The sequence below is a fragment of the Molossus molossus genome, unplaced genomic scaffold (assembly GCF_014108415.1).
Source record: "Molossus molossus isolate mMolMol1 unplaced genomic scaffold, mMolMol1.p scaffold_m16_p_4, whole genome shotgun sequence".
Classification (NCBI taxonomy): domain Eukaryota; kingdom Metazoa; phylum Chordata; class Mammalia; order Chiroptera; family Molossidae; genus Molossus; species Molossus molossus.
In genome coordinates, this window is record NW_023425377.1 from 128173706 (window position 1) to 128197732 (window position 24027).

A 24027-nucleotide genomic window follows, 5' to 3' on the forward strand; every position below is an offset into this window, starting at 1 on the left:
GTCGCTCTGTGCAGACGCTGAGAGGGGCCGGGCGGGGCCAAGGCCCGTGGGCCCCTCTGCAGCCTGCTCCCCGCTCAGCACTGGCCTGGGGGCACCACCGGTCTCAGTGTCCAGGAGACCACACAACGTCAAGGACTTTAAAATGACAGTTACAAAGTCAGTGATTGTGGACAGAGTTTTCTCTCCAAAGCTTTTCGTTCGTACTTTCAATACTTTCTGGATAATGGCGATGCCCTTGGGGGCCACTGTGGAGGAGATGCACACAGAGCAGGCACAATGGGAGGGCGGGCTTCACGGACAGGCGGTGGCGTGAGCCAGGGGCCGAGCGGGGAGCACCAGCCTCCTGCTGGCAGGGGCAGAAACTACTCGGGCCGTCTGAGCGCCTGTTCCAGACCCCGCTCGGGGCCCCAGCTGGGGCTCGGTCTGACCCACCCGCCTGCCCTCCACCTCGGGTCCACGCAGAGGACACGCGTTTAGGGGGCAAGTAAGCCCACCTTTCAAAACAGTTGCGTAGCCACTTATTATCTCCTTCATCCAAAAGAATTTACCTTCATGGACCTTTTAAAAAACTAGGGTGTTTGAAATATGTATGTAACCAGATTAGCTGCTTTCCATACTTGAATAAGTAATGGTGTCCGATGGGAAACAGCCGTAGCTGCCTTGAGTTTGGAACATCAACCTCCCTACTTGAGCTAATATCCTCACCTGTTTTTTAATATACTCTATTTTTTGGGCTTAGTTTTAGATTCATGCCAAATGGTCTTTGACATGTTTTTATGAAAAAGATCGTATTTTAAAATGTTTTTATTTATTTTTTAGAGAGAGAGAGAGAAACACCCATGTGAGAAACATGGATCAGCTGCCTCCTGCACGCCCCCTACTGGGGATCGAGCCTGCAGCCCAGGCCTGTGCCCTCACCGGGAATTGAGATGGGACCTCAGTCCAGGGGAGGACCCTCAATCCACTGAGCTACGCCAGCCAGCCTGAAAAATATCAACTTTTTAATGGACTCCTATTTGGTACAATATCTTCTAGGGTAACGTGATGGACTGACGTTTAATTGTTGGCTATCATTAAAAACTATGAAAATAAAGACCTTTGTAGTAATATTTAAAATGAATTGCAGAACGAGCCATTACTAGGAGCAGAGCCTATATCTGTTCCCCACTAAGCACCTCTGAAATCGAGGAGAACTTGGGTTCAAGTTCTAGCCCAAGACTGTGTCGGCTCGACCATCACGGGGATGCGAGAAATACCTGTCGGCTGGACTGTGACTCAGTAACACGACTCTTTAGAGAACAACAGAAATGTTACTGCCGGACTTTCTTTGGCCAGGTCCTGGCTGTGTCTCTTGGGCAGTCAGACTGCTTTTACCACGGTACCTACTGTCCGGTGGCCGTGGCCAGGAGCTCCCCGGTGGCCGTGGCCAGGAGCTCCCCGGTGGCCGTGGCCAGGAGCTCTCCGGTGGCCGTGGACAGGAGCTCCCCGGTGGCCGTGGCCAGGAGCTCTCCAGCGGCCGTGGCCAGGAGCTCCCCGGTGGCCGTGGACAGGAGCCACCAGACACAGTGCAGGCAGAGGAGATCACTAACACTGCCTCCTGGTGTGGCTGTGTCTCCTATTAACCTAAACCCTGTGCGTAATCCACTGGACCATCACACACAAACTAGTGGCCTGTGCATTAACAAAAAAACTAACTTTATTAACCGCTCTGTCAAAAACATTTTTTTTTTCTAACTGTTTGGGCAGAATTTAAAGAGACTTAAGTATTAACCCAAGAACCTCAGTTCCTTGAAAATAAAATAAAATAACAACTACAACCCAGGAGCCTGGTGTATACGGAATAGAATGATCAGAAATCGGTGTCAGGTGACACGACGTCATGAATGCTGTCCGTGCACGTCAACACGGTACAGCTTTCGGACACCGGGCAGCGGGAGCCGAGCGTTGGGTGGGAACGTCCGTCTGTTAGTCCTGCGCTGCTTGCGTCTGTCTGTCCAGCACCTAGCAGCGACGTTACCAGAGGCCAGGCTACCGGTAACAACAGGGAGCAGGCGCCCCATCGGGGACTGGGCCCATCGGCACTGCCCTTGCGGTGGGTCAGCGCACACTCTGCTTAGCTGGTCTGGGGCTCGCGCAGGGTCTGGAAGGTGCGTGCACGCGGGGAGTGTCAGTACAGACCAGAATCTGTCCGTGCTTGTCCTTTCTAGACAAAATGCTAGTTGCCTAAGAAGCTGGCGGTCGTTCGAGTTCCCCTGTGGGGTCCATAACATCACATTCACCTTCCAGACAAGGGAACAGAAACTCTGACCTCACAGCACCTCACCCTGAGTGTCAGAGCCCGGGTCTGGGCCGGTGGGTCTGCTTCCGAAGGTACCGTCTCATTCTCTCTCGTCCACAGGTTGTCTTCCAGCTTCAACAACAGTCAGGTGAGTCTCTCCAGGGAGGGCAAGTCCTGCTTACCTGGGTCCCTGGCGCCTGGCACCTGGTCTGGTCCCGGGCAGAACTCAGCACGGTGCCAGGGACACGGTGCAGGTTAGGGCTCCACCGTACGGGGCCAAAGCTTTGCGAGGCCACGTCGGTCCCTTTAACGGTTTGTGTGGGGCGTGCATGTTTGGACCAGTGGCACGTGCAGGAATCACTGATGCCACGGCCGAAGCAACAGAGAAGCTGCCGCCAGGGGGCTGGGCCTGGGCACCGCATTCTAAGGCTCCGGGTGATTCTAACGTTCAGCAGCACTGAGAACATTCAGTCTGTGATCATGGTTCTCGTTCACAGAAAAACTGGTTTATTAGAGACCAAGATTAAAGATCTTGGTCTTAATAAGTGATTCATCTTTCACCGCCGAGTGCTCTAGGCTTTGACTGTTGTCAATCTGGCCATTAATAAATCACATTGTGGCTGAAAGAGCCCTTCACTCTGCCCGCCGGGGACGGGCTGGCCTACACTGCTTTCGGGGTCTGATCTGCCACCTGCCACACTCGGGGGGGGGGGGGGCGTGCTTCCTCCTCGTCACCACCGTTTGGGAGCTCGGCAGACGTGCCCTGTGTGCAATTTGCAGGGAGGGCAGAGTCTAACCGTCTCGTTTTATACCTGAAGGACGTAAATAAACCTGGACGAGGTTTAGTTTGCTTTCTGTTCCCTCGAGTTGTCTTGCACCAGGAACTGACCGGCTTTGCCGTATTAACAAGAACAAGCGCACGAGGAGGATTTTCTCTGGCCCTGTAGCTAGCTTTGCCCCGCGGGTCTTCCGTAGACGACTGGACGGTGAGGTGCAGAATGTCTGACGGCAGCTCTTACACCGCTCTCCCGAGAGGGGGACTTTGGAAGAATTAAAACGAAGGGTCCACAGCTCAAACCTCTGGGGCTGATGCGTAAGGAGCTCGGAATCATGATTTAAGCCCAAGGATTGTGCTTATTTAGGTGACGTAGGGGTCGGGCTTTAGAAAGTGTCTCAGTAAGCAAACGTTTTGAGGGTTTACGTGTAACTACGACATTACCACGGGGTGAGGGAGAATTCAGTTGCGAAGACTCCCGCGATTTAAAACTCCTCGTGGATTCACGTTTCCAGAACTGAACTCTTTACCTTCAGAACACCTTGGGGGATGCTGGACATTATTCATTATTCCTAACTAATATGTAAAATTATTTTATATATCAGTCTTCATATATAAAATCATAAGCTCGCCCTTAGTGAGCTCATGGGAACGGCGGCCTTTCTCAGTGGCCACCGAGGAGCGGCGCGGACAGAACCCGCGGCTGCCCTGTCCCCGCTCAGACTGGACCGCCGCTCTGCCTCCGGGTGACCCGAGCTCCCGCGAACACCGGCTTAGATGCATTCGTGTGTGAGGACGGGCACTGATCCGCAGTCGGTTCATCTCCGTAAACAGAACCCTCTGGAAAGCTAGTCACCCTGCCCGTCCTTTCAACGTCTCAGGGACAGCCTGCTCCGTGAGCAAGCGCTGGACGCAAGTCTACCAGTTATTCTAACACGCGTCGGCTTTCTGCGCGGAACTGAACCCTCCCCGCCGGTTTGTGGGGCAGACGGGGTCCGTGTGGGACAGAGCCGCGGCCTTTACACGCTGAAACAAAGGTCACGCGTCCCGTGAACCCGCGCCGGCCACAGCCTGCGGACAAAGCTGCGACTTTCACGGCTCAGTGTCCGCCTTGACCCGGACACACGACACCAGCGACTCACCCGGAGTGGATGGGGCTGGAAGACAGGGCCACATTGTCCAGGTTCTCGGCGCCCCAGCTGAGGCGGGACGAGCTCCTCTCCGCCCCCTTGGCGAGAGCTGCCACCTGGGCACAAAGAACACTGGGTTCAGTGATGTCTCCCCTGAGATCGAGATGCAGCCGGCGCTGACACTGCCCCAGAGAGGTGGTCCCGCCCGGACAACCTTCCGGTCGACATGGTGCTCAGCGCGCATCTCTGCCTCATGCCCCCTGCGGACTGGGCTGCTGGCACCGGGTCACACTGGCGTGGGGTCCGGAGACCCAGGCACACTGACAAAGTCAGTCCACACACAGCTGCGGCCCAGCCGACATCCCTTCCACAGACACCAGTTCTGAGCCCCGAGGGGCGTCCTGGGAGCCGGCCTGGCGTCTCAGACCCCGAGGGCGTCTGGGCTGTCGCCTGCCCCGACACACTCACGGAGAAGCCCATCCGCACGGCTCATCTCCACAGGGAGACGCAGAACCACGGGAGCAACGAGCAGACCGTTCGTTCGGGAGAACCCTGCTCCCCGAGAAAGCTAGGGAACGGCTTTCCTGTGTCAGAAGCTCCCTCAGCTCCCTACCCTGGCCTGAACCAACATGACTGCTTTTCTCAGGTTGAACGGCTTTCCCCGGACACCGTCGGTGCCGGGTGACGGGCAGTGAGGGCGGCGGCGGTCGCCTACCTGGTGGCTGGGGATCACCACGGCGTCGTCGATCATGGCGCTGTCCCTCGGGTAGGAGGCATGGCTCAGGGTGTGAGACCTGTCGGAACTGAAGGACCGGAGGCTGGCGGGTGAGCAGGCGGCCGTGGTCACGTGCCCACGGCGGAGCGGGGTGGGAGAAGGTGCCGCCGAGCAGGGAGTGAAGAGAGCGTGCAGTTAGCTGCCGGCACCCTCCAGGGGACAAGCCGCGGTGCAGGGGCGGACGGCAGGCGTCACCCGCACGGACACCACGGACACACCCTCTGCCCGGCTCTGCCACTCAATGGCAGGGGCCCCAGGGAGCCCAGAAGTCAGAATCTGATCCTCCGATCTGACTCCTGTCCTTCCCAGAACGGTTTGAACGGGGCGCCCGGCGCAAGAAACTCAGGCAGGAAATAACTCCAGGACAGAGCACCAGAATCTGGGCCAATGAGAATCTCCCGGGACTGAGAAACAGTCGGAAACAGCCGGCCGCGGCCGGACAGGACGAAAGCCGGGCTCCCCCGCCCCCGCCGCCTGCACCGTGCTGGGACCCGGAGTGAGGGGCCCCCTGGACGGCACAGACATGGACGCGGCCGCATGCAGGCTTCCTGAGGAAGCTGGTCTGCCGCCGCGGCATGTCCTGTGCGGAGCGAAGCGTGTGCGCGTGCTGTCGCCGTGGCGATGACCCAGGCACCCCAGACCCAGACACGTCAGCCAGCGCCAAGCAGACGGCAGCGATGACACATCCCCTGGGGTTCAGGCCTTGACCCCTGCTGCTTCATCCTGTGAAACCCAAATCTCAGGTCCTGAACTCCACCCTCCAGCGGACTGGGCAAAGCCGGGCCTTCCCATGGGCGTGCCCTCGTCCCGTCCCCGTCGCTCGAACGACAGCCGGGGGCAGCGTGAATACGCCGTGTTTCACGCACGGCCGTCCGAGTTTTAAAAGATCTATATTCAAAACATCAGCCCAAAGCCCACGGGGGATGTGAAGAGCCCACTCGCGCTCACGGTTTTACAGAAGCCACGGTAGGCACGTGGCCAGCGTGGCTCGGAGAGCCACGGACGACACGGCAGTCAGCGAATTTGTCAGCAGCAGCTGTTCTCATTTTGCAAATGTGCCTACGTCAACCGCACACCCACATCTTCACGAGGGGGGCGTGTTGCCGGCCGTAGAGCAGGGCCTTCCCCGCGGGGCTCCGGTGTTCGCCCGCACAGACCCCGAGTGGGACAGTGCAGCGCGGGCCAGAGGCCCGGCTCGCCTGATCCTGCGTTCACAGTACACGCCCCTGTGTCTGCGATGAGGTAAGACCCAGACACAGGGTGGGGATTCACTCTCATGTTTTGTGGGCTCCCGGTGAAGACCAAGGGCCCGGCCATCAGAGGCAGCCCCACTCTGGCTGGTTGTACGGTGCGTTGCGTTTCAACGGTGCACCTCATCGGGGGGCGAAGTACACAGTGAGGAACCTTGGCCTGACCTTGAATTTGAGGATGGGGTTAAATTATGGGGGAAAGGTCTTTAATCTCAGCAACTCTTGTCTCCCTCCAGGGGCTGAACAATGTTTCTTTCTCCTGCTCTAAACCACAAAGATCCTTGAGATTTGCTTGAATGGGTTTTGTTCCAGGCCCTGAAGTCCTACACCCCTCACTTTGGTTAGAACTGGGCCAAGGCAGAGGCAACAATGGGGGGAGGGGATCAGCCTCCTAAAATGACAGGGCTGTCCCTGAGCTCACCCAGCCCCCACCAAGCTCTCCGAGGCTCCGGCGTGTTCATTCCAACCTCTCTCTGTGCCTCTGGCACGCACAGATCCAGGCTGTGACTTCACACACTGAAAGGTGCTGGTTTCTCCAGGTGACGGAGCTGCAGACACTGGGGCAGGACAGAACGCCTGCCCCTCAGCCCCGGTGGACACGCTGTCACCAGGCAGACCTGGCCCAGGAGCACTAGACACGGGCAGGGGGTGGGAGCCACCCGAACGGCCCATGAGGAGCCCCCGCTTGACCCGGAGACCTGGCATCGCCCGCCAACCTCTGACAGACGGCGGCCAGGTCTGGGGCCACGCCAGGAACGAGGAGCTCCTTCTGCTATCAGTGCCCCCCTGCCTGACTGCCGGCCAGGCTCCCCACGGGTTTTGAACCAATTGGGCAGAGGGAGGTGGCTGTATTTCCTGTCTTCCCGAAGCTCCCGGGGAAGGACCACAGGGAGAGGGGAGCGGGCAGAAGGGGACGGGGTCAGGGTGGGGGGAAGGACCTGCAGACCCGGAGAACCGTTGGGGGAAGAGTGAACGCATCGTCCATGTCTGCCCGTCTCTACCCCAGGACTTACTCTCGCTGATGCTGCCTCTGCAACGCTGACCACTTACTTAGGCCCTGTTCCTGGCTTCTAATGGCTCGTCTTTTCCTGTTTCCTTACAGAACCTGCTCAGATGCAACCACGTTCGCGTATTCCTGCGGCGCAGGACTCGGAGGGAAGCGGCCCAGCACAGGAGTCTGCCGCAGCTCACGCCGGGGCCCGGAAACGAGCCGCTTGATTAGAGACGTGACAAGTTTAAAATGTTTTGCGATCGAGGGTCACGTTCCCCTTCAGCCAGAGGCCGTGCTCACGGGCACGCCTGCGGGAACACGCAGCCACGGGGCAGCCACGCCGAAAGCCCGTGGTCTGAGTGTGTGCGTGTTCGCCACGGCACACGGCTCTGCAGACAGTGAGGTCCACGGCCTCACTGAGAAGCGTCGTGATGGCTAATATCCCTTAGACATTCCATTGGCGGAGCCCTCAAACCCCACGGAACAAGGACACGTTAGAACGTGCCACGTGTCTGCTCGAACACAGGGAAACGCGTCCGTGGTTGTGTCTGAACTGGGCAGCGCTCTGAGTCCGTGAGCACCAATCACAGGACCTGGAGCGAGCAGCCAGTGGCTGTCTCTGTCCCGAGCACAGGAAGTGGGGCCTGCTTCCGCTTTCCTGCACCAGGTCCACGCTGGGCAGCACGGGCGTCCATCACCTGCAACTGCTCCTGGCTATCGGCTCCTTCCGGGAAGCCGGGCTGATGTTTCCCCAGCCACAGGGGGCGCTGCGGCCCGAGACGTCATGCGGGGCTGGTTCTAGCTTTCAGTCCAGCCCAAGCTATTACTCAGCTCAACACACAAAGACCCTACTTGGAGAATAAATCCTAACCCTAGGCTACAAGCACCCCACAGACACAGCACACACAGGCAGCCCACGAAGCAGGGAGCGGGGGACGTGGGGGACCGGGAGGGCCGTGTTTGCGGGTTACCTACCTGGGCACCGTGCTACGGAAGGCACACCAGATGAAGACATAACGAGAAGGCAAAGTGGTTACCAAAACCCAGTGACATACCGAACGGTCTAAGCAAAACTTTAAAAATCAACAAGACGACCGTGAAGACGGGCTGTGCCTGTCATCCCGGCAGGAGGCAGTGACCACCTCGGTGCTGGGGAAGCAAAGGGCTGGAGACAGACCACGAGCCGCCTCGCACGCCCCCCGACCCGTCTGCTCCGTGGAGGCGGAACCCCCACCCCAGCGCCCCACTTCACAGACACCGTCGGTCTGCAGGCCTCTCACACCGAGCACTCCGGGCAAGGAAAGGGCATCGGACTGAGCACGTGTGTTTGATGAGAGACATGAATAAAGGAAGCTCTGAGGCGGACAGAACGTGGCGGCTCACGGGCTCGGGAACGGGAGCAGCCACAGCCCTTCGCTCGACTGAAATCTGAAGAAGAATCTATCACCCGGCCCCTGGCCAGTTCGGCTCAGTGGTTGGAGCGTCGGCCTGTGGACCAGAGAGTCCTGGGTTCGGTTCCCGCTAGGGGCACGTACCAAAAAAAAAAAAAAAGAATCTCTCGCCCGGCTGGTGGGGCTCAGTGGTTGAGCGTCGACCCTGCACCAAGGGGTCACCATTCGATTCCCGGTCGGGACACATGCCCAGGTTGTGGGCCTGATCCCCAGTGAGGGGCACGCAGGAGGCCACCGATCAATGTTCTCTCTCATCAATGATTTATTTCTCTCTCCCTCTCCCCTCCTCTCTCTCTAAAATCAATAAAGAAAAAAAAAAGAATCTCAGAGTGAGGTCCCAAGCTATCAGTGTGTCAGACTCACTACCTAGAGCACAGCCCTGTCACCAGCCCCCCAGGGGCTCCTCCGGCATCCTGACCCCAAGGACACCCCCTCTTGGAGTCATCGAAGCCTGGGGTCAATCTAACCTCCCCACTCCTGGCCAGTTTTCAAACTCCCCCTAGACTGTGTGCCCCGAGGTCAGAGTTCAAGTCTGCGCCCCAGCTTGCATCACGGCAGTGGTTTCCCAGAGGGAAGACCTGCCGGATTGACCCCCCCAACGTCTGTCCTGTAAAACCGTCCTCTCCCCCTGTCAGAGGGGTCCCCCAACCTGCAGACACCACTCGCTCCTTCACCCACCCCCAGACCGGGGCAGCGCCGGCTCGCACACGCCAGGACCCCGGGTCTGGTCGGATCAGGCCTCAGAGCATCCCGGCCCTTCCTCACCACCACCTCCCGCTGCCGTCAGCCTGAGCCTGGGCTCCAGGGCACCCTGCACCCCCGCCTGGCCTCCCCCCCTGGGCTGGGACCTCAGCCGGCACATCTCACTCCGTCTGCACCTGCGGCGCCCCCTCAGCACCTGCCCAGGAGGCCGGGCACGGGCACCCTGACTGGTTCAGAACTGTGGGGAGAGGATGTGGGTGCCCAGGGGAAGCTTGCTCCTTGGTGCTCTCTCGCAGTGACTCCCCTTCGGGGCATTTATTTCTTAGAGGCGCCGAGAGGGGAGTTCAAAGCCGAGGTGACTGATCAGCGGAAGACATCACCCTCTGGGGACGCCCCGCAAGCCTCCCTGCTCTGGATGGGGCGCCGGGCTGTCCTCAGCCGGCCTCGGGGCATGACCGCCCGTTGTGATAGACAAAAACAGCGCTGACGGGGGGTCGGACACCCCCAGACCTGCCTGTAAGGCTGGGCTCCTCCAGATTTGGCTCAGGTCACGTTTTGTGTCTGGGCTGTTGCTCTGCCTCTTCTGAATCTGTGTCCTTTATGACCTTTACGACCTTTACGCCCTTTACGCCCTTTACGACCTATAAGTCCTTTACGACATGCCTCATTCACAGAGAGCGGGGTGCTCGCAGTAAAACCAGGGACTCAGAGCACCCACAGGGCGACACCGACCCGTCTGTCCGGCTGGGGGGAGGGGGCAGGTGAGGAAAACCTCGGTCTAAGTGGACGTCTCTCTGCTGCCCACCAGTTGTCGGTTTTGTAAGTTACGTCCTCCCCGAGGCCTCGGTTCCCCTCCCGTGAGCTGTGAGAGGACAGACCCGCTCGGGCCGAGAGGGGGTCCGTGACTCTGAGCACGAGTCTGCTTGGCTCTCGGAACGGGAGCGAGCTGTGCCCACCGGCCGGCCGTGCGAGTACCTGTCGGAGCGGCCGCCCTCCAGGCTGTAGCGCAGGTAGCTCATCCCGTCCAGGAACTGGCTGCTGGGCAGGGAGTCGTCGCCCAGCTCCTTCAGGTCCTCCGGCCGCAAGTACTCCCCGCCGTCCCCCGTCATGGTGTCGTCGCCTGCGAATGAGGAGGCAGTTACCGCCGAGGACACCAGAGGGGCAGGCGCGTCCCCGGCCCGCACACCAGAGGAACGCACGGCAGGTGTGCTGAGAGCGCGACACTCAGAGAATCGAGAGCCGGCCGGCGCTTCTGCTACTTACCGGGAGGAGGGGATGCGGGACGGCGGCGCCCACTCCGGCCGTCACTCGGTCCCTTACGGTCGCAGCTGGTTCACAGCCGATATTGTTCAAGTCGACAAGATGCAACAGTGACGCCAGCCACACACACACACACACAACAACACGGGCGAACACGCATGCACTGAGGTGGGTCACCGTGAATGACCCACAAGGTCCGAGGGGGCAGAGGTCACTCAGGATGGTGTCCCCTGGGGACCTCAGGAGGTGGTCTTATCAGGAGACAGGGGCTTTGCAGATGCAATGAGCCCGAGATTAACACTGAGATGCGGTCAAACTGGGTCGACCCGGGAGTGTGTCCTTGCAGGAGACAGAGCAGGGGGCGTGTGAGGCCAAGGAACTCAGGGTCGCTGGTGACCCCAGGAGCAGAAAGACTCGGGAAAGGCCCTTCCCCAGGCCTCCGGAGCGGTGACAGGAGAAATGAGCCGCCACATGGGTGCTGCTCGTCCCAGAAGGTCCCAGCGAAGCTGGAGCAGGGCTCGCCGAAGAAGCTGGGGGTGCTCGTGTGTTTGGGTGCAGCTTTGATGGGGGGCAGGTTCCAGGTGAGCAGTGTGTCAGGGTCACAGCATCACACGGCCGAGAGGGAGGACCGTGGCTGCTGTTGGAGTGTCACCTACGTGGAGAGACTCGGCCACACCCAGCGTTCGTGTTGGGGGGCGTGGCCACACCCCGGGAGAAAGCGGGTGTCTGAACAAGGGGCCGGGTCGGGGGCTCCGACACTTTATGACGCCGCGGAGGCCCACCGTCTCCGTCTCACTGTGCCCCTTCTCGCATACCCTGTAGGTCTTTGCGAGGACAAGTACGCGGGGTGCCTTTCCCTGACGCTCGGAGGGAACGGGCTCTAGCAGCCTCACTGGGGGTCGGCCCACACAGCACGGGCGCTGTCTGGTTGGCTAGAAGCCTAAATCATTTCGGAAAGAAGCGTATGAGTTCTGTTCATGTCTGGGAAGACTCCGTCCACTTTCACAGACGAAGAGGGGAGGGTTGGGGGAAGCAGGCTTCGCCGCAGAAGACAAGCTGGGCCCTGGCTGGTTTGGCTCCGCGGTGGGAGCGTCGGCCCGCGGACCAATGCATCGCGGTTTGACGCTGGTCAAGGGCATGCACCCTGGTCGCAGCTGGTCCCTGGCCCTGGTCGGGTCGTGCGGGAAGCAGCCAGTCCATGTGTCCCTCCCATGTCGAGGTTTCTCTCTGTCTCTCCCTCCCTCCCACTCTAGCTGATGACAAATATAAAAATAGCCTCGGGTGAGGAATAAAATAAATAAATAAAACAAGCTGTACATCATGGTCCCTTCGCAAATGGCCTGGAAGATTATTTAAACCTGCAGCGCACTTGCCCCAGAATGCGTCACGAGCGACCACCTAACACCCTCTGAGCCACAGCAGGAAGGTCTCCGCCCGAGAGCGCGTGAAGTGCAGTCTGGCTTGGCCGCTAACGTCCCTGCCAGCTCAGCGGCCACTAGCCAAGCGCCACCTTTTCTCTAATGTGCGTTCCAAGAAGACACACTAGTCGTGGGGGAACACCGGTACAACGTCCACGGATGTTGAACTCTGTTAACATGGCTCCGCATCGTGGCGAAATCAGCAGCACACGTGAGTCGCAGCGTCAAGCTTCTGTGCTAGTAAAATCCACGCCCGCCAACACACGCACACACAGCTCGCCGGGTTACGCGCGATTCCAGAGCAGCGGTTAGCGCACGCAGCTGCCACGCGCTGAGAAACACGGAAAGCGAAGGAAACGCTCACTCCAACCGTCTCCTCGGAAGGTACCTGAGTCAGTAAGAGCTTCCCCGTCCGCGGCGTGGCCACCAGACTGTTTCAAAGCTGTTCGACACAGGGGTGAGGGTGAGCAAGGTGACCCCGGGAAACACCGGGCGGCGCACACGAAGGGCGGGCACCCAGCCGCCAGTGTCGGGCGGGTCCCAGAGGACTGATGGCTGCTGGGAGCCCACAGTGACACGCTGACCGGCTTCTGTTTGTTTCTGTCATCGGTTCTTACAAAAGCTGAGTCAGCTCTGAGCTCTGCCCAGCAGGGAAGTTAAACTGGTTCCCAACTGACATCTCCAGGTCGGGTTTTACCTCCTCGCGGACCTAAAGAAACACTGCGACTGTGTCTCCGCAGAAGCAGCCGTCCGGGCCGGTGCGGTCCTCACTTCCCAGACCGGCACGGCGGGCGCAGCGCTCGGACACTGGCCGTGCGTGGTTTAGGGCTGTGACAGTGGCTGTACAGCCGCAGGCTTTTTCGTTCAAGAGCAGTCACCTGTCTAGCTGCAGTGGGGTGGGGCGCCCCCAACGCTGCCCCGGGCCGAGCAGGAGGCTGCTCGGACCTGACACTCACCACCGCGCACAGTGGCGTCAGCTCTGCCACAGAGATGTGCGTCCTGACGTGAAAAATACACGCTTACGTGGAATCAGTCTGACTCACCGCTGTGCTGCTTCTAACCTCTACGCTCTTTTCCTCTGGATATAAAATATACTCTGCTCGTCTGAACCAGTCCGAACCAGTCCGAAAGCAGGGCTTTCTCAACGTACCATCGGGAGTGTATACTCTGAGAGCTTTTCATCTGAGGCATTGTGATAGGAAAAGTACCTCATCATAATAAAACCGTATGTTCATAATGGTACTACCAGGAAGATGTTTTAACAGGTGTCCGAATCCCGTCCTTCCCCCTTCCTGGGCCCATTATTTAGTGAGACAGTAAAGATGACAGCGGCTGAAAACACATCACCAGAACCCCTCCCCGAACAGCAAAGCCAACGTACTGAGACAAAGGTGGAACATGGCTTTAAAGTTCAGATGCGCCATCGGCACCCACGGCCCAGCCAGCCCGGAAGACAGGACGGCGACCCTGGGGCCCAGGCCCGAGGCCGCAGGAGACAGAAAGGGGCCTCACCTTCTTCGTCAGACACGTCCAGCACCTCCGTCATCGTCTCTGGAACATTCAGCTTGTGTTTTTCAGTGATAGTCTGCAAAGAAAATCAATAAAGCTAAAAGAAAATAAAAAACCTAACAAAGGCTCGGAGCCCAGAGGAGCCCAGACTCAGCGCCGGGCCCCGAAGTCCCGTCCTGGAAGCGTTTCTGTGGTCTTCCTCCTGAGGATGGAGGCCACGTGTCCGGCGAGCCTGTAGCAAGTCCCCACTCGAAACACACTTGTGAGCGACGGCCTGAGCGTGAGTCATGCTGAGCAGGGAGTGTGCTGTGCCCAGGGCCTCCCTGAAACAGCCCGAGTCGTGTCTCCAGAAAAGCTTTAGAAAAAAGCCATGAGCATATGCCGTTTATTAAAAACACCACCACTGGGAAAGACCTTGTAAACAATGGAAAGATGTCAACTGTCTGGGCAGAAAACGTGTCTTCTGGGGTCAGAGGCCCCGGAGGAGGGGACCTGGGGTCCTCACAGCTGCCCCTGGCCTGCACAGCCACGCTCACGGCCCCCGCGGCCACGCTCACGGCCCCCATGGCCACGCTCACGGCCCCACGGCCACGCTCACGGCCCCCCCCGGCCACGCTCACAGCCCCCACGGCCACGCTCACGGCCCTCACGGCCACGCTCACGGCCCCCACGGCCACGCTCACGGCCCCCACGGCCACGCTCACGGCCCCCATGGCCACGCTCACGGCCCACATGGCCACGCTCACGGCCCCACGGCCACGCTCACGGCCCCCCGGCCACGCTCACGGCCCCCCCGGCCACGCTCACGGCCCCCACGGCCACGCTCACGGCCCTCACGGCCACACTCACGGCCCCCACGGCCACGCTCACGGCCCCCACGGCCACGCTCATGGCCCACATGGCCACGCTCACGGCCTCCATGGCCACCGTCCAGGGTGGGGATGACCAGGCTCTGGAGGGGCTGCCTGGGCTCCAATTCAAACCTCCCTGTTTGTTAGCTGCGAGACTTAGCTCGCCCCCTTACTGCTCTGTGCCTCGGTTTCCTCATCTGTGAAACGGGGACAATAATACTCCTCAAAATTGTTATCAAGAGTAAATGAAATAATATATCCAAGAGTTCTAAGGACAGTGCTTGGCGTACATTGGTACTCAGTACGTATCAGCTAGCGGATTGTTACTGTTGCAATTCAGTATTAAATTAATCTGACGATGAGCTTCTGAGCTTCTGGGTCACCGGCCCGGCAGACACTCGGAGAGGCCGCCGCCGGCCGCGAGCTGCTTCAGGCTCACCCACGGGCCTTGTCGGGGACTTGAAACAGTGGATCTCTCGAAATAAGAGTGAGCCTCCCCACAGGCCGCCGGGCCACAGGGAACAGGGTGCCTGCGTCTTTGAGCTTCACTATGAGATGTTACTGACCTGAAGAAAATTATGTCAAAAGTTAAAAGTTCCGTTCCCAGTTCCCCATCTCTTTAGGATAACGGTGCCCGGGATCGGTGACCATCTCTCCGATGTGACGTCACAGGGCACGCACAGCGCACAGAGCGTCAGCGACACCATGTCTGCAAACAGACACCCAGCCTGCTCATCAAGGGACCTGGAGTCAGGGAGAACCTTCGACTCCGCCCCCGGAGGTGCTGCCTGAGGGGCGGGCGTGAATTTACCGCGGGCGTCTGATCCGCCTTAACTGGCTCATCCAGGGGAAGATTCAGAACTTTGAATATTCACGTTTTCTTAACTGCTTGTCAAAAAATTCCCCAATATTTAAACGACAATCTAGTCTCGTCAAATAAAATAAAACGCGATTCTAGCAGCTCCTTGGGTTATGTCTGCTCTACCTGTCAGAGAGCCCAGGGGCACAACCTGCGACCAAACATCCCACAAGTCACACAGATCGCGATGGAGCCGACCAGTCGGCAGCGGCCGAAGTCACCCTCCCAGCCGCCCGGGGAGACCCATCTCCTGCTTCCGCTGCGGGAAATGAGCCCTGTTTCTGACGTCCCTGCAGACGGTGGGCCTGCCCCAGGAGTGAGCCCCCCCGCCCCACCGGGTCGCAGGGGGCAAAGGTCACAGACACGGCCATGAGGCCATGACTCCAGATGCGTGAGCCAGCTCAGCGGCACCTTTCCTGCACCAGCTCTGCCCGGCCCCCGCCTGCACAGGCCCCTCACACTTTGGGTGAAGACCCCCCAGGCTGAGCAGCCCCGGAAACCACCCTCGCTGGGGCAGAGCCCAGGCGGTGGCCCAAAGGCACGTGCTATGGCTCCAATGGTGTCTGTGTCAGCGGGGCCGCTGCCGGCCGGTATTCCATTCGAATGGTGGCAACGTTACATTTCATTCTATTAATTTCACAGAATCACTAAATTGTCTCGTGCTGTTTGCCTGTCACCCGTAAGGAGCTCCCAGTGATTTGGGTGATTCTGTGAGTCTTCTGAAAGTGACACTAGACGTGATGTTTCCGTGAAAATCAGTAGAGGGACCACGGAAGAGGGGTTTCCTTAAACAGAAAATCAGGTGAAAACGTGTCTTTTGCATAGTTCCTGTTAAGCAAGTTTTACTGCACGTCAGAGGGTCACGCACGTGGCCTTAGGAATCTGACAAACAGCCCGGGATCCTAGGTGTGCCCTCAATCCTGCACATCTGTGACCACTAAGTATGAGCTACTGTCGTGGGTGAGAATCTCTTCCCAAAGAGAGGACCGGCGAGGAGGAAGACCACACGACAGAACGAAAGAAGTTCGTCGTTTTCTATTCCGAACCCCAGACTCCATTTCACAAAACAGTACAACTCACGACCGTAAGGGCAGCACTGGCCCTCAGAGCAGCAGGAAGTCAAGGCAGGGACCGTCAGACCACAGCCAGGGCGCGGCTGCCCCGGGCCGGGCTCCCCCTGGAGCAGGCGCACCAGGGGCCCCGCATCTGTTAGCTTCTCACATGAACAGCCCCCGGAGAGCTCGGAGAGTCTGCACGCCCCTGGAGCAGGTGCCTGAGACCTGGCTGTCAGCAACCTCACGGGAACCTGAGAACCTGTCAGCACCAGCATTTAGAAAGCTGATGGCCCCTCGTTCCAAACGTGGGCTGTGTGCTGGGGTCCCTCACGCCCAGCGATACCCGAGCCTGCGATCCCTTAGGAAGAGACCAGGCCCGTCCTGTCGTTTGGTTCAGTTGAAGATTTTCTTACAGAACCTGGTTCACCCCCCACACCACCCCTGGAGTTGCTGTGGGGAGAGGCGGTGTCTCCCCCACTGACCGCCCCTCAGCTCAGAACCCTGCACTGCTCTACACCCAGAACCTCACAGGTGGATTGACAGGAACCGCAGAGAAAACCACAAGATACAACATGGACGCCAGCGCCCTCTTGTGGGCACCCGGTGGGAGTGCAGACGCCGGGGCGCAGCTTTGCTCGCCTGGGGTGGGCACTGTCCCGAGGTGCCAAGTAGGACAAAGCCCCCGACACAGAGACTGTCCTGGGATGAGGCCCCAGAGAGGAAGGAAAGCTGTTCAGAGTCGGCCTCAGAGGGAACCAGACCTGTCTTTCTCCTACGTAACGTGGTGAAGAAACTTCTCTTTCCGTCTCTAAAAACAGCCCTGGCCGGCGGCTCAGTTGGTTGGGGTGTCGTCCTGCACACCAAAAGGTTGAGGGTTCAGTTCCCGGTCGGGTTGGGGCATGTATGGGAGGCAACCAGTCGAAGTCTCTCTCTCTCTCTCTCTTTCCCTTCTTCTTTCTCGAAAATCAATAAAAACAAATGTTCACATGAGGATATTTTTAAAATCTTTCAAAATACTGTGGCACGCCGGCCACCGGCCTCCAACTCCCCCGAGAGAAGAAGCCTGTGATTCCTGCACCTGGACACACCCCTGTCCAGGAGCGATGCTCCCTCCACTCAGGACCAGGTGTCAAGGCCACACTGCACCCCCACCGCCTGCCACCGGGTGCTGCCACCTCGGGAACACACGCCTCTGTCCTCACTCTCCCGCCACATCCGAGACGCGCACCGCCCAGGCTCGGGCCAGGTGCCGGCCCTGCTCCAGACTCCGCATCCGCAGAGTTCGATGCACCGTCCCGCTGGACACCCAGCACCCTGTGTCCACGTCACCAACAAGCCCCCGGGCTGTGGTTCGCAGCTTCGGAAGAGTCACCAACAAGTCAATGCAAAGAAATGGCACCGGGAGGTGCCCAAGCTTCGCTCGGGACAGCAGGCCCCGGACGCTCACACCCTCTCTGCTCCGCACTCCTCCAGGCCCTCGGCGGAGCCTACGGCACCCCCCTCCGTACAGACCGGCCGCCGCTCTACCCAGTCAGTGCACACGGAGAACATTGCCAATGTGCGCTGTCTCGACAAACACCATCTCCCTGCGCACGGCACTCCGTGTTCTGTCTGAATAGAAAGTAATCGGAAACAGAGAGGCTGTGAGGAGGAGCTGTCCGCACCGGAAACCTCCAGACCAGCTGTGAGCACAGCAGGGACCGGGGCCTTTCTGAGCCTGGGTCCCCTCCGCTCAGACGGAAGTTTGCTGGGACCGCCCAGCCGCTCGGCCAGCAGCTGGGGTCAACCCGCCACGGCAGGAGGGCAGAGGAGCAGCACACAGGACTCGGCCACAGAGAGGGGGCCGCGCGCTCTAAGCCACACTCACACTTTCCACATGGATCTGCTGACTCGGGGCTGGAGCCTCGGCCCAGGGTGTGAGCACAGTGTGTCTGCGGCCCCACAGGAGACCCACCCAAACAGCTCAGGACAGCAACTCGGGCGCCGTGGGAGCCCAGCGGGGGCTCCTCCTACTCACCGTGGTGGTGGTGGTGACCTCCGTCACGACCTTCAGCGTGTCGACCACCGAGATGTAGCCCAGCCGCTTGGCGATGGCCAGGGCAGTGTTGCCATTCTGAGCGAGAGGGGGAGGGGAGGGGGGAGAACACAGCCTGTGAGCTCACCGCTGAAGGAGCCAGCGCCTCCCCAGCGCCAGGCACAGCCCAGGAAACCACTGGGTGTCACCAATTCCGTCGGAAAGCGTCTTGGTAACTTCTCCAGCCTGGAGCGCAGGTCACCATGGCAACACAACACGCTGCATCTGCCTGCTCTCCCTGACGAGAAGCGCTGGCGGCTTAACCCCTGGGTGGTCAGCCTGCGGCCAGCACTGCAGTGCCCGGAGGGGGCGCCTCCACGCCGGAGCACCCCGAGTGCCCCTTCCTGCCCAAGGGCAGCCCCCCAGCAGTCACACACCCGGGGACAAGGAGGGCTGAGCAGAAGCTCACTGTGCCGCTCACGGTGGGGGGCCCTGGGGGTGAATCACACCCCTTGGTTTGCATCTCAATGGCTCTGCACCCCAGCCAGGTGGAAGCCAGCAGAGGGGGCTGGGCCCCCAGCGCCAGGGCCTGAGCCTGGCCCGGTCCCCAGACCACGTGGGCTGTGCCCTCTGCCAGCCCCAGCGTCCCAGCGCTGGGTCCTGGGCAGGGGCTCTTTTCGGGGGGGGGGCCTGTGACACCCTGTTCTGTTCAGCCCGAAACATCGCGGGGGCAGAAGGACAGACGGAAGCTGTCCCCCTCGGACACCTCCTGAGAAGCAGGTGCTTTGGGAAGGACAGCCGTGCGGGACGTAGGAGGCAGCAGGGAAAGGGGAGACCGAACACGAGACGGGTGGACTCTGTGGAAGAAGCCACAGGCTGAGCCTCCAGGGCTGGGCAGGGCTGTGGGGACAGGACGGGACGTCACCTTCACGGGGCCCCCGAGTGGGAGGGGACTGGGGCACAGAGGCAGCCCACAGGGGCGCGGTGGGAGGGTGGGGGGGGCCCGGGCCTTACCGTGGTGGTGGCGTCGGGCCGGGCGCCCTGCTGCAGCAGCACATTGATGACATGCGTGTGTCCCTGCTGTGCGGCCTGGTGCAGGGGCGTGTAGCCGCTCTGTGGGAGGCGGAGAGGCCGGTTACCCCGCGCTGGGGCTGCCTCACCTAAGACAGGCTGTGCACGGGGCGCCGTCCCCGGCCCCTGCACAGCCCCAGACACACCCACACACCTCTGCCCCTGCACCGAGACCCCCCGGCTTCCCCGCGCTGCTCCCAAGCAGTTCACACGGAAACGCACGGAGGGGTGGTGTGGGGGGCAGGGGCGTCACCCGGTGGTTTCTGCCCCGGAGAAAGGGGTGGAAAGGTCACCGAGACCTGCAGTGCGGCACCTTCCTAACGTCACCCGCCAGCTCCCTGGAAGTCAGTCGGACACCCCTTTCCCCTGGGGAACACTGGGCTCACGGGAGACCCCGTCTGTACATGGAGGCTCTGTGAGCGTCTGGTCCGAGCTCGCCCCCGGGGAGGGGAGGAAGAGCGCGAGGTGAGCAGGACCGCGGGAGAGGGACAGGGTCCGCTCTCAGGGGGTAAACCGGGAATGATGGAGGAGGGGAAGGCGTTTCTTCCCAGTTCCTCTGCAGCCAGACCGTGTAGGTCGCGGCCGCTGACGTCCACGGCTGCTCTGTCCTCGTGGCTGGCCCCCGACAAAGGTGTGCGCACCTGTGCCAGGCCGCTGTCCGTGGCTGAGCCCTGAGCAGCGTCACACCTGAACCTGGAAGAGCACCTGTCCCTGTTCTCTGGTGTTGCCGCCGCCTTGCTTCTCCATCTGCGTGAGTGTCCGCTGTGTCACAGGAGCCACGCACCCCTCCGTGGGGTCACTGCGGCCTTCCGTCCAGGGGCTGCGCCCACGCAGGTGACACACAGTCCATCTGTCTGAGTGTCCCTCTGTCTGGAGCAGCATCAGCTCGGTGTGTCTGTGCACCCCTACCATGGGATGACCCAGGGACCCCAGAAACTAAACGGGCACAGGGACACGGCCCCAAAATCACGTCGTCCATGGACACGCAAGGAGCTGGGGAGGTGAGATTCTCCTAAAGATTGCCCTGCCTGCTGCGTTTGCAAACATGGCCCCTCCGAGCCCCGCCACCTCCAGGGTCACACGCTGGTGACCACACGCTGGGTGCCGCCCAGGACACACCGTGCCGCCAAGTCGACGAGCCAACGTGACAGTCCTGCCTGCAGGAGTCACACGAGACTGCGTGGACACCGTACGACGTGGACAGAAACGTGTCCGCGGAGGTAAACCCAGGGAAGCCTGGCACTACTCAGGGGCTGGGGCAGAACATGAGGTCGGCCACCACCTGGCGCCCTCGGTCCTCTGGGAGCCCCAGCCCCGGCATCTCCACCCAGACCAGCACCTCCGACCCGCGGACTCCCACCGTCCCGTCTCAGTGGACACAGTGGAGACCGTCAGCTCTGTGAAGGGCCGACGTGCCCACCGCGGTGCTTCTCTGCGGTTTATCTGAGTTGTCGGGTGGCGCCAGCCTGTGCGTCTCACTGAGGACTCCCCATCTCTGCGTCGGTTTCACGGGGACGGTCCACGCGGACGGTCTAAACGCTCTTTGCAGATTATCACCTAACTCATCAGATCTGCTAGCCTCAAGCCAGTGCTACCGGCTTCAGCCTCATTTTAAGCCGCTAAGAGTCCCCCGAAACGAGCTCCCTGCACCACATCTGCCTCCAAGTCGCGAGGGCCGGAGGGGTCAGGCCACGCACAGGGCTGTGTGTTCCCAGGTCAGTGACTCCGCCACACACGAGATGCAGGGAGGAGACGTCCTCCGCGAAAATGTCATGCTGCGTGAAAATCACAAGGTTTCTCAAAAGACCGTCCTTTGAGGTGTGTCTCTCTCCCCTGAAGATATGCGAGAGAAGCATTTACGTCCAGAACCAAGTAAAATCCACATAGTTCGTTTTTTAAAACACTGAATGTTTAAATGAGCATGTTCTCTCTGCCAAATGTCTGTCCGAGCGCAGATCGAACCCAGCGAGGCAAACGACTTGTCTAGTGGGCTGTCTGGCTTCCCAATGTTGTGACCACTCAACAGCCAACACTTAAAATTAAAAAAAAAAAAAAATTGTAATGGGAAAGAAATGAATTTAAAGGTCACGTGATACCGTGGGTCTGTTTGCTACTATTTGGGGCGAGACATCATCCCCGAGGGGTGAAGAGGAGGTGATTAGAACATGCACCGTCTCTAATAACGTGTCACCATAAAAACTCAGGGATTGAAAAGCTCCTAATGGAAACGTCTCGTGAGCGAGCTTCTCGAAGAGCCGACCCCGGACAGAGGAGCGTCCCTGCCGGAGCAGCACGGGAAGCCCCACGGAGGGAGTGGTTGGACCTGCTGTGGTGGGGAGCAGCCTCGGGGAGGGAAGGCCGGGAGCAAAATGAGGGTGTAGGAGCTGGGAGACAGCGACGAGTTGTAGGGACGCGGTGGGGTCCCTTGGAAGTTACATTAGGTCAACTGTCGAGGCCAGAAAGAAGGGGACGGGGGACGGGCAGGGGGCAGGGACCCCTGGTGGACGGCGTGGACCAGTGTTGGGGGGCAGGGGCTGCTGAGGCACCAGTGAGTGGAAGGGGTGAGGCCCCCGCAGCGGCGCCCAGAGTCCTGGCCTGACAGTGCCCAGTCCCAGTTCCGGTTCGCTGGCTCCTACTCTGGACTTGGACAGGCTCCGTGAACACAGCGTAAAACAGTGGAGGCAACAACACCTGACCCCAGGTATTCGGGGTTAGGTGACGTCATGGTCATACTTAACGTGGATGTGACTCAGGGCAGGCGTCTAGGAGTATTAGTTCAAAGAGCGGAAGGCACAGGGTCGAGGCCCGTCTGTACTCCCCCCACGGGGGGGGGGGCCAAAGGAGCAGCCGTCCCAGCAGGACCCACGTGTCCTGTGGTGGCTGACGTGTTAGCCCGAGTCAGCTCCCTGAACTTTACCACAGAGGTTCCGACAACTGCTCGGCTGTCAGAAGTTGTTGGGCTGAAGAGTCTCAACCCATCGCACAAATGCACGCGTGTTCACACGTGTCCTATGGTGAGCGCACGCAGCGTCCATGTGGCCGACACTTTTGCCGACAGAAATGAACCGAGAAAGCACTTACCTTGGTTTTGGCGTTGACATTGGCTCCATGCTTTAGAAGGAAGTTGACCATTTTCACGTTCCCATAGTGACAGGCCACGATTAAAGGAGTGTACCCGAGCTGTGGAGACAACAAACATCGGGTGACACTCTGCCCAAACCTCGAGGTAGTGAGGCAGTTTCAGTTCTGGGAGGGTGTGGAGACATCAGCCTAGCTGTACGGACACTACTCAGCGGTGTGAGGCCCTCGGTCCGGCTGCACGGACACTACTCAGCGGGCGTGAGGCCCTCGGTCCGGCTGCACGGACACTACTCAGCCGGGGTGGGGGGCCCTCGGTCCGGCTGCACGGACACTACTCAGCGGGTGTGGGGGCCCTCGGTCCGGCTGCACGGACACTACTCAGCGGGTGTGGGGCCCTCGGTCCGGCTGCACGGACACTACTCAGCGGTGTGAGGCCCTCGGTCCGGCTGCACGGACACTACTCAGCGGGTGTGGGGCCCTCGGTCCGGCTGCACGGACACTACTCAGCGGGTGTGGGGCCCTCGGTCCGGCTGCACGGACACTACTCAGCGGGCGTGGGGCCCTCGGTCCGGCTGTATGAACACTACTCAGTGGGCGTGAGGCCCTCGGTCCGGCTGCACGGACACTACTCAGCGGGTGTGGGGCCCTCGGTCCAACTGTACGGATACTACTCAGCGGGTGTGGGGCCCTCGGTCCAACTGTACGGACACTACTCAGCGGGTGTGGGGCCCTCGGTCCGGCTGCACGGACACTACTCAGCGGGCGTGAGGCCCTCGGTCCGGCTGTACGAACACTACTCAGCGGGTGTGGGGCCCTCGGTCCAACTGTACGGACACTACTCAGCGGTGGTGTGGGCCCTCGGTCCGGCTGCACGGACACGACTCAGCGGGCGTGAGGCCCTCGGTCCGGCTGTACGAACACTACTCAGCGGGTGTGGGGCCCTCGGTCCAACTGTACGGACACTACTCAGCGGGTGTGGGGCCCTCGGTCCGGCTGCACGGACACTACTCAGCGGGCGTGAGGCCCTCGGTCCGGCTGTACGAACACTACTCAGCGGGCGTGGGGCCCTCGGTCCGGCTGTACGAACACTACTCAGCGGGCGTGAGGCCCTCGGTCCGGCTGTACGAACACTACTCAGCGGGCGTGGGGCCCTCGGTCCGGCTGTATGAACACTACTCAGTGGGCGTGAGGCCCTCGGTCCGGCTGCACGGACACTACTCAGCAGGTGTGGGGCCCTCGGTCCGGCTGTACGGACACTACTCAGCGGGCGTGCACCCTGTGGACACACATGGAGGAGCAGGTTGGGAACATGGCCTTCACGCCAGCAAAGGAGACCCGGCGTATGTGTGGTCTAACCTGACAAAGAGCTCAGACAGGGTGTAGACGGTGGGATCTGAAAACAGGGAGGAGAGACGAGGCCACGGAGGGTCCGGCAGCGATGGGGGCTATGCAGAGGGGTTCACAGCAAAGCCAGGGCCACGTCAACCAAGGGCGTCGAGGTGAGTGGGTGCCGGAGGGCACGGCAGGTCCCTGACTGGCTGAGCAACAGCAGCTCTG

At 60.3% G+C, this 24027-nt stretch overlaps 1 protein-coding gene across 35 annotated transcripts in view; it reads right to left on the minus strand.

Annotated features, from left to right (window-relative positions):
• ANK2 (ankyrin 2) overlaps nt 1–24027 on the minus strand; it is a 304698-nt gene that overhangs the window by 46855 nt on the left and 233816 nt on the right. For 11 of the 35 annotated variants that reach the window (XM_036241837.1, XM_036241840.1, XM_036241821.1 and 8 more), the window contains 9 exons: nt 22471–22569; nt 19333–19431; nt 18322–18417; nt 13543–13615; nt 12419–12472; nt 10328–10472; nt 8175–8186; nt 4899–5001; nt 4196–4299 (listed from right to left, as the gene is read on the minus strand). In XM_036241837.1, the coding sequence (XP_036097730.1) occupies nt 4196–4299; nt 4899–5001; nt 8175–8186; nt 10328–10472; nt 12419–12472; nt 13543–13615; nt 18322–18417; nt 19333–19431; nt 22471–22569 (785 nt within the window). The remainder of the gene's footprint in view (nt 1–4195; nt 4300–4898; nt 5002–8174; nt 8187–10327; nt 10473–12418; nt 12473–13542; nt 13616–18321; nt 18418–19332; nt 19432–22470; nt 22570–24027) is intronic. The other 24 variants (XM_036241839.1, XM_036241845.1, XM_036241831.1 and 21 more) reach the window with 7 other exon arrangements.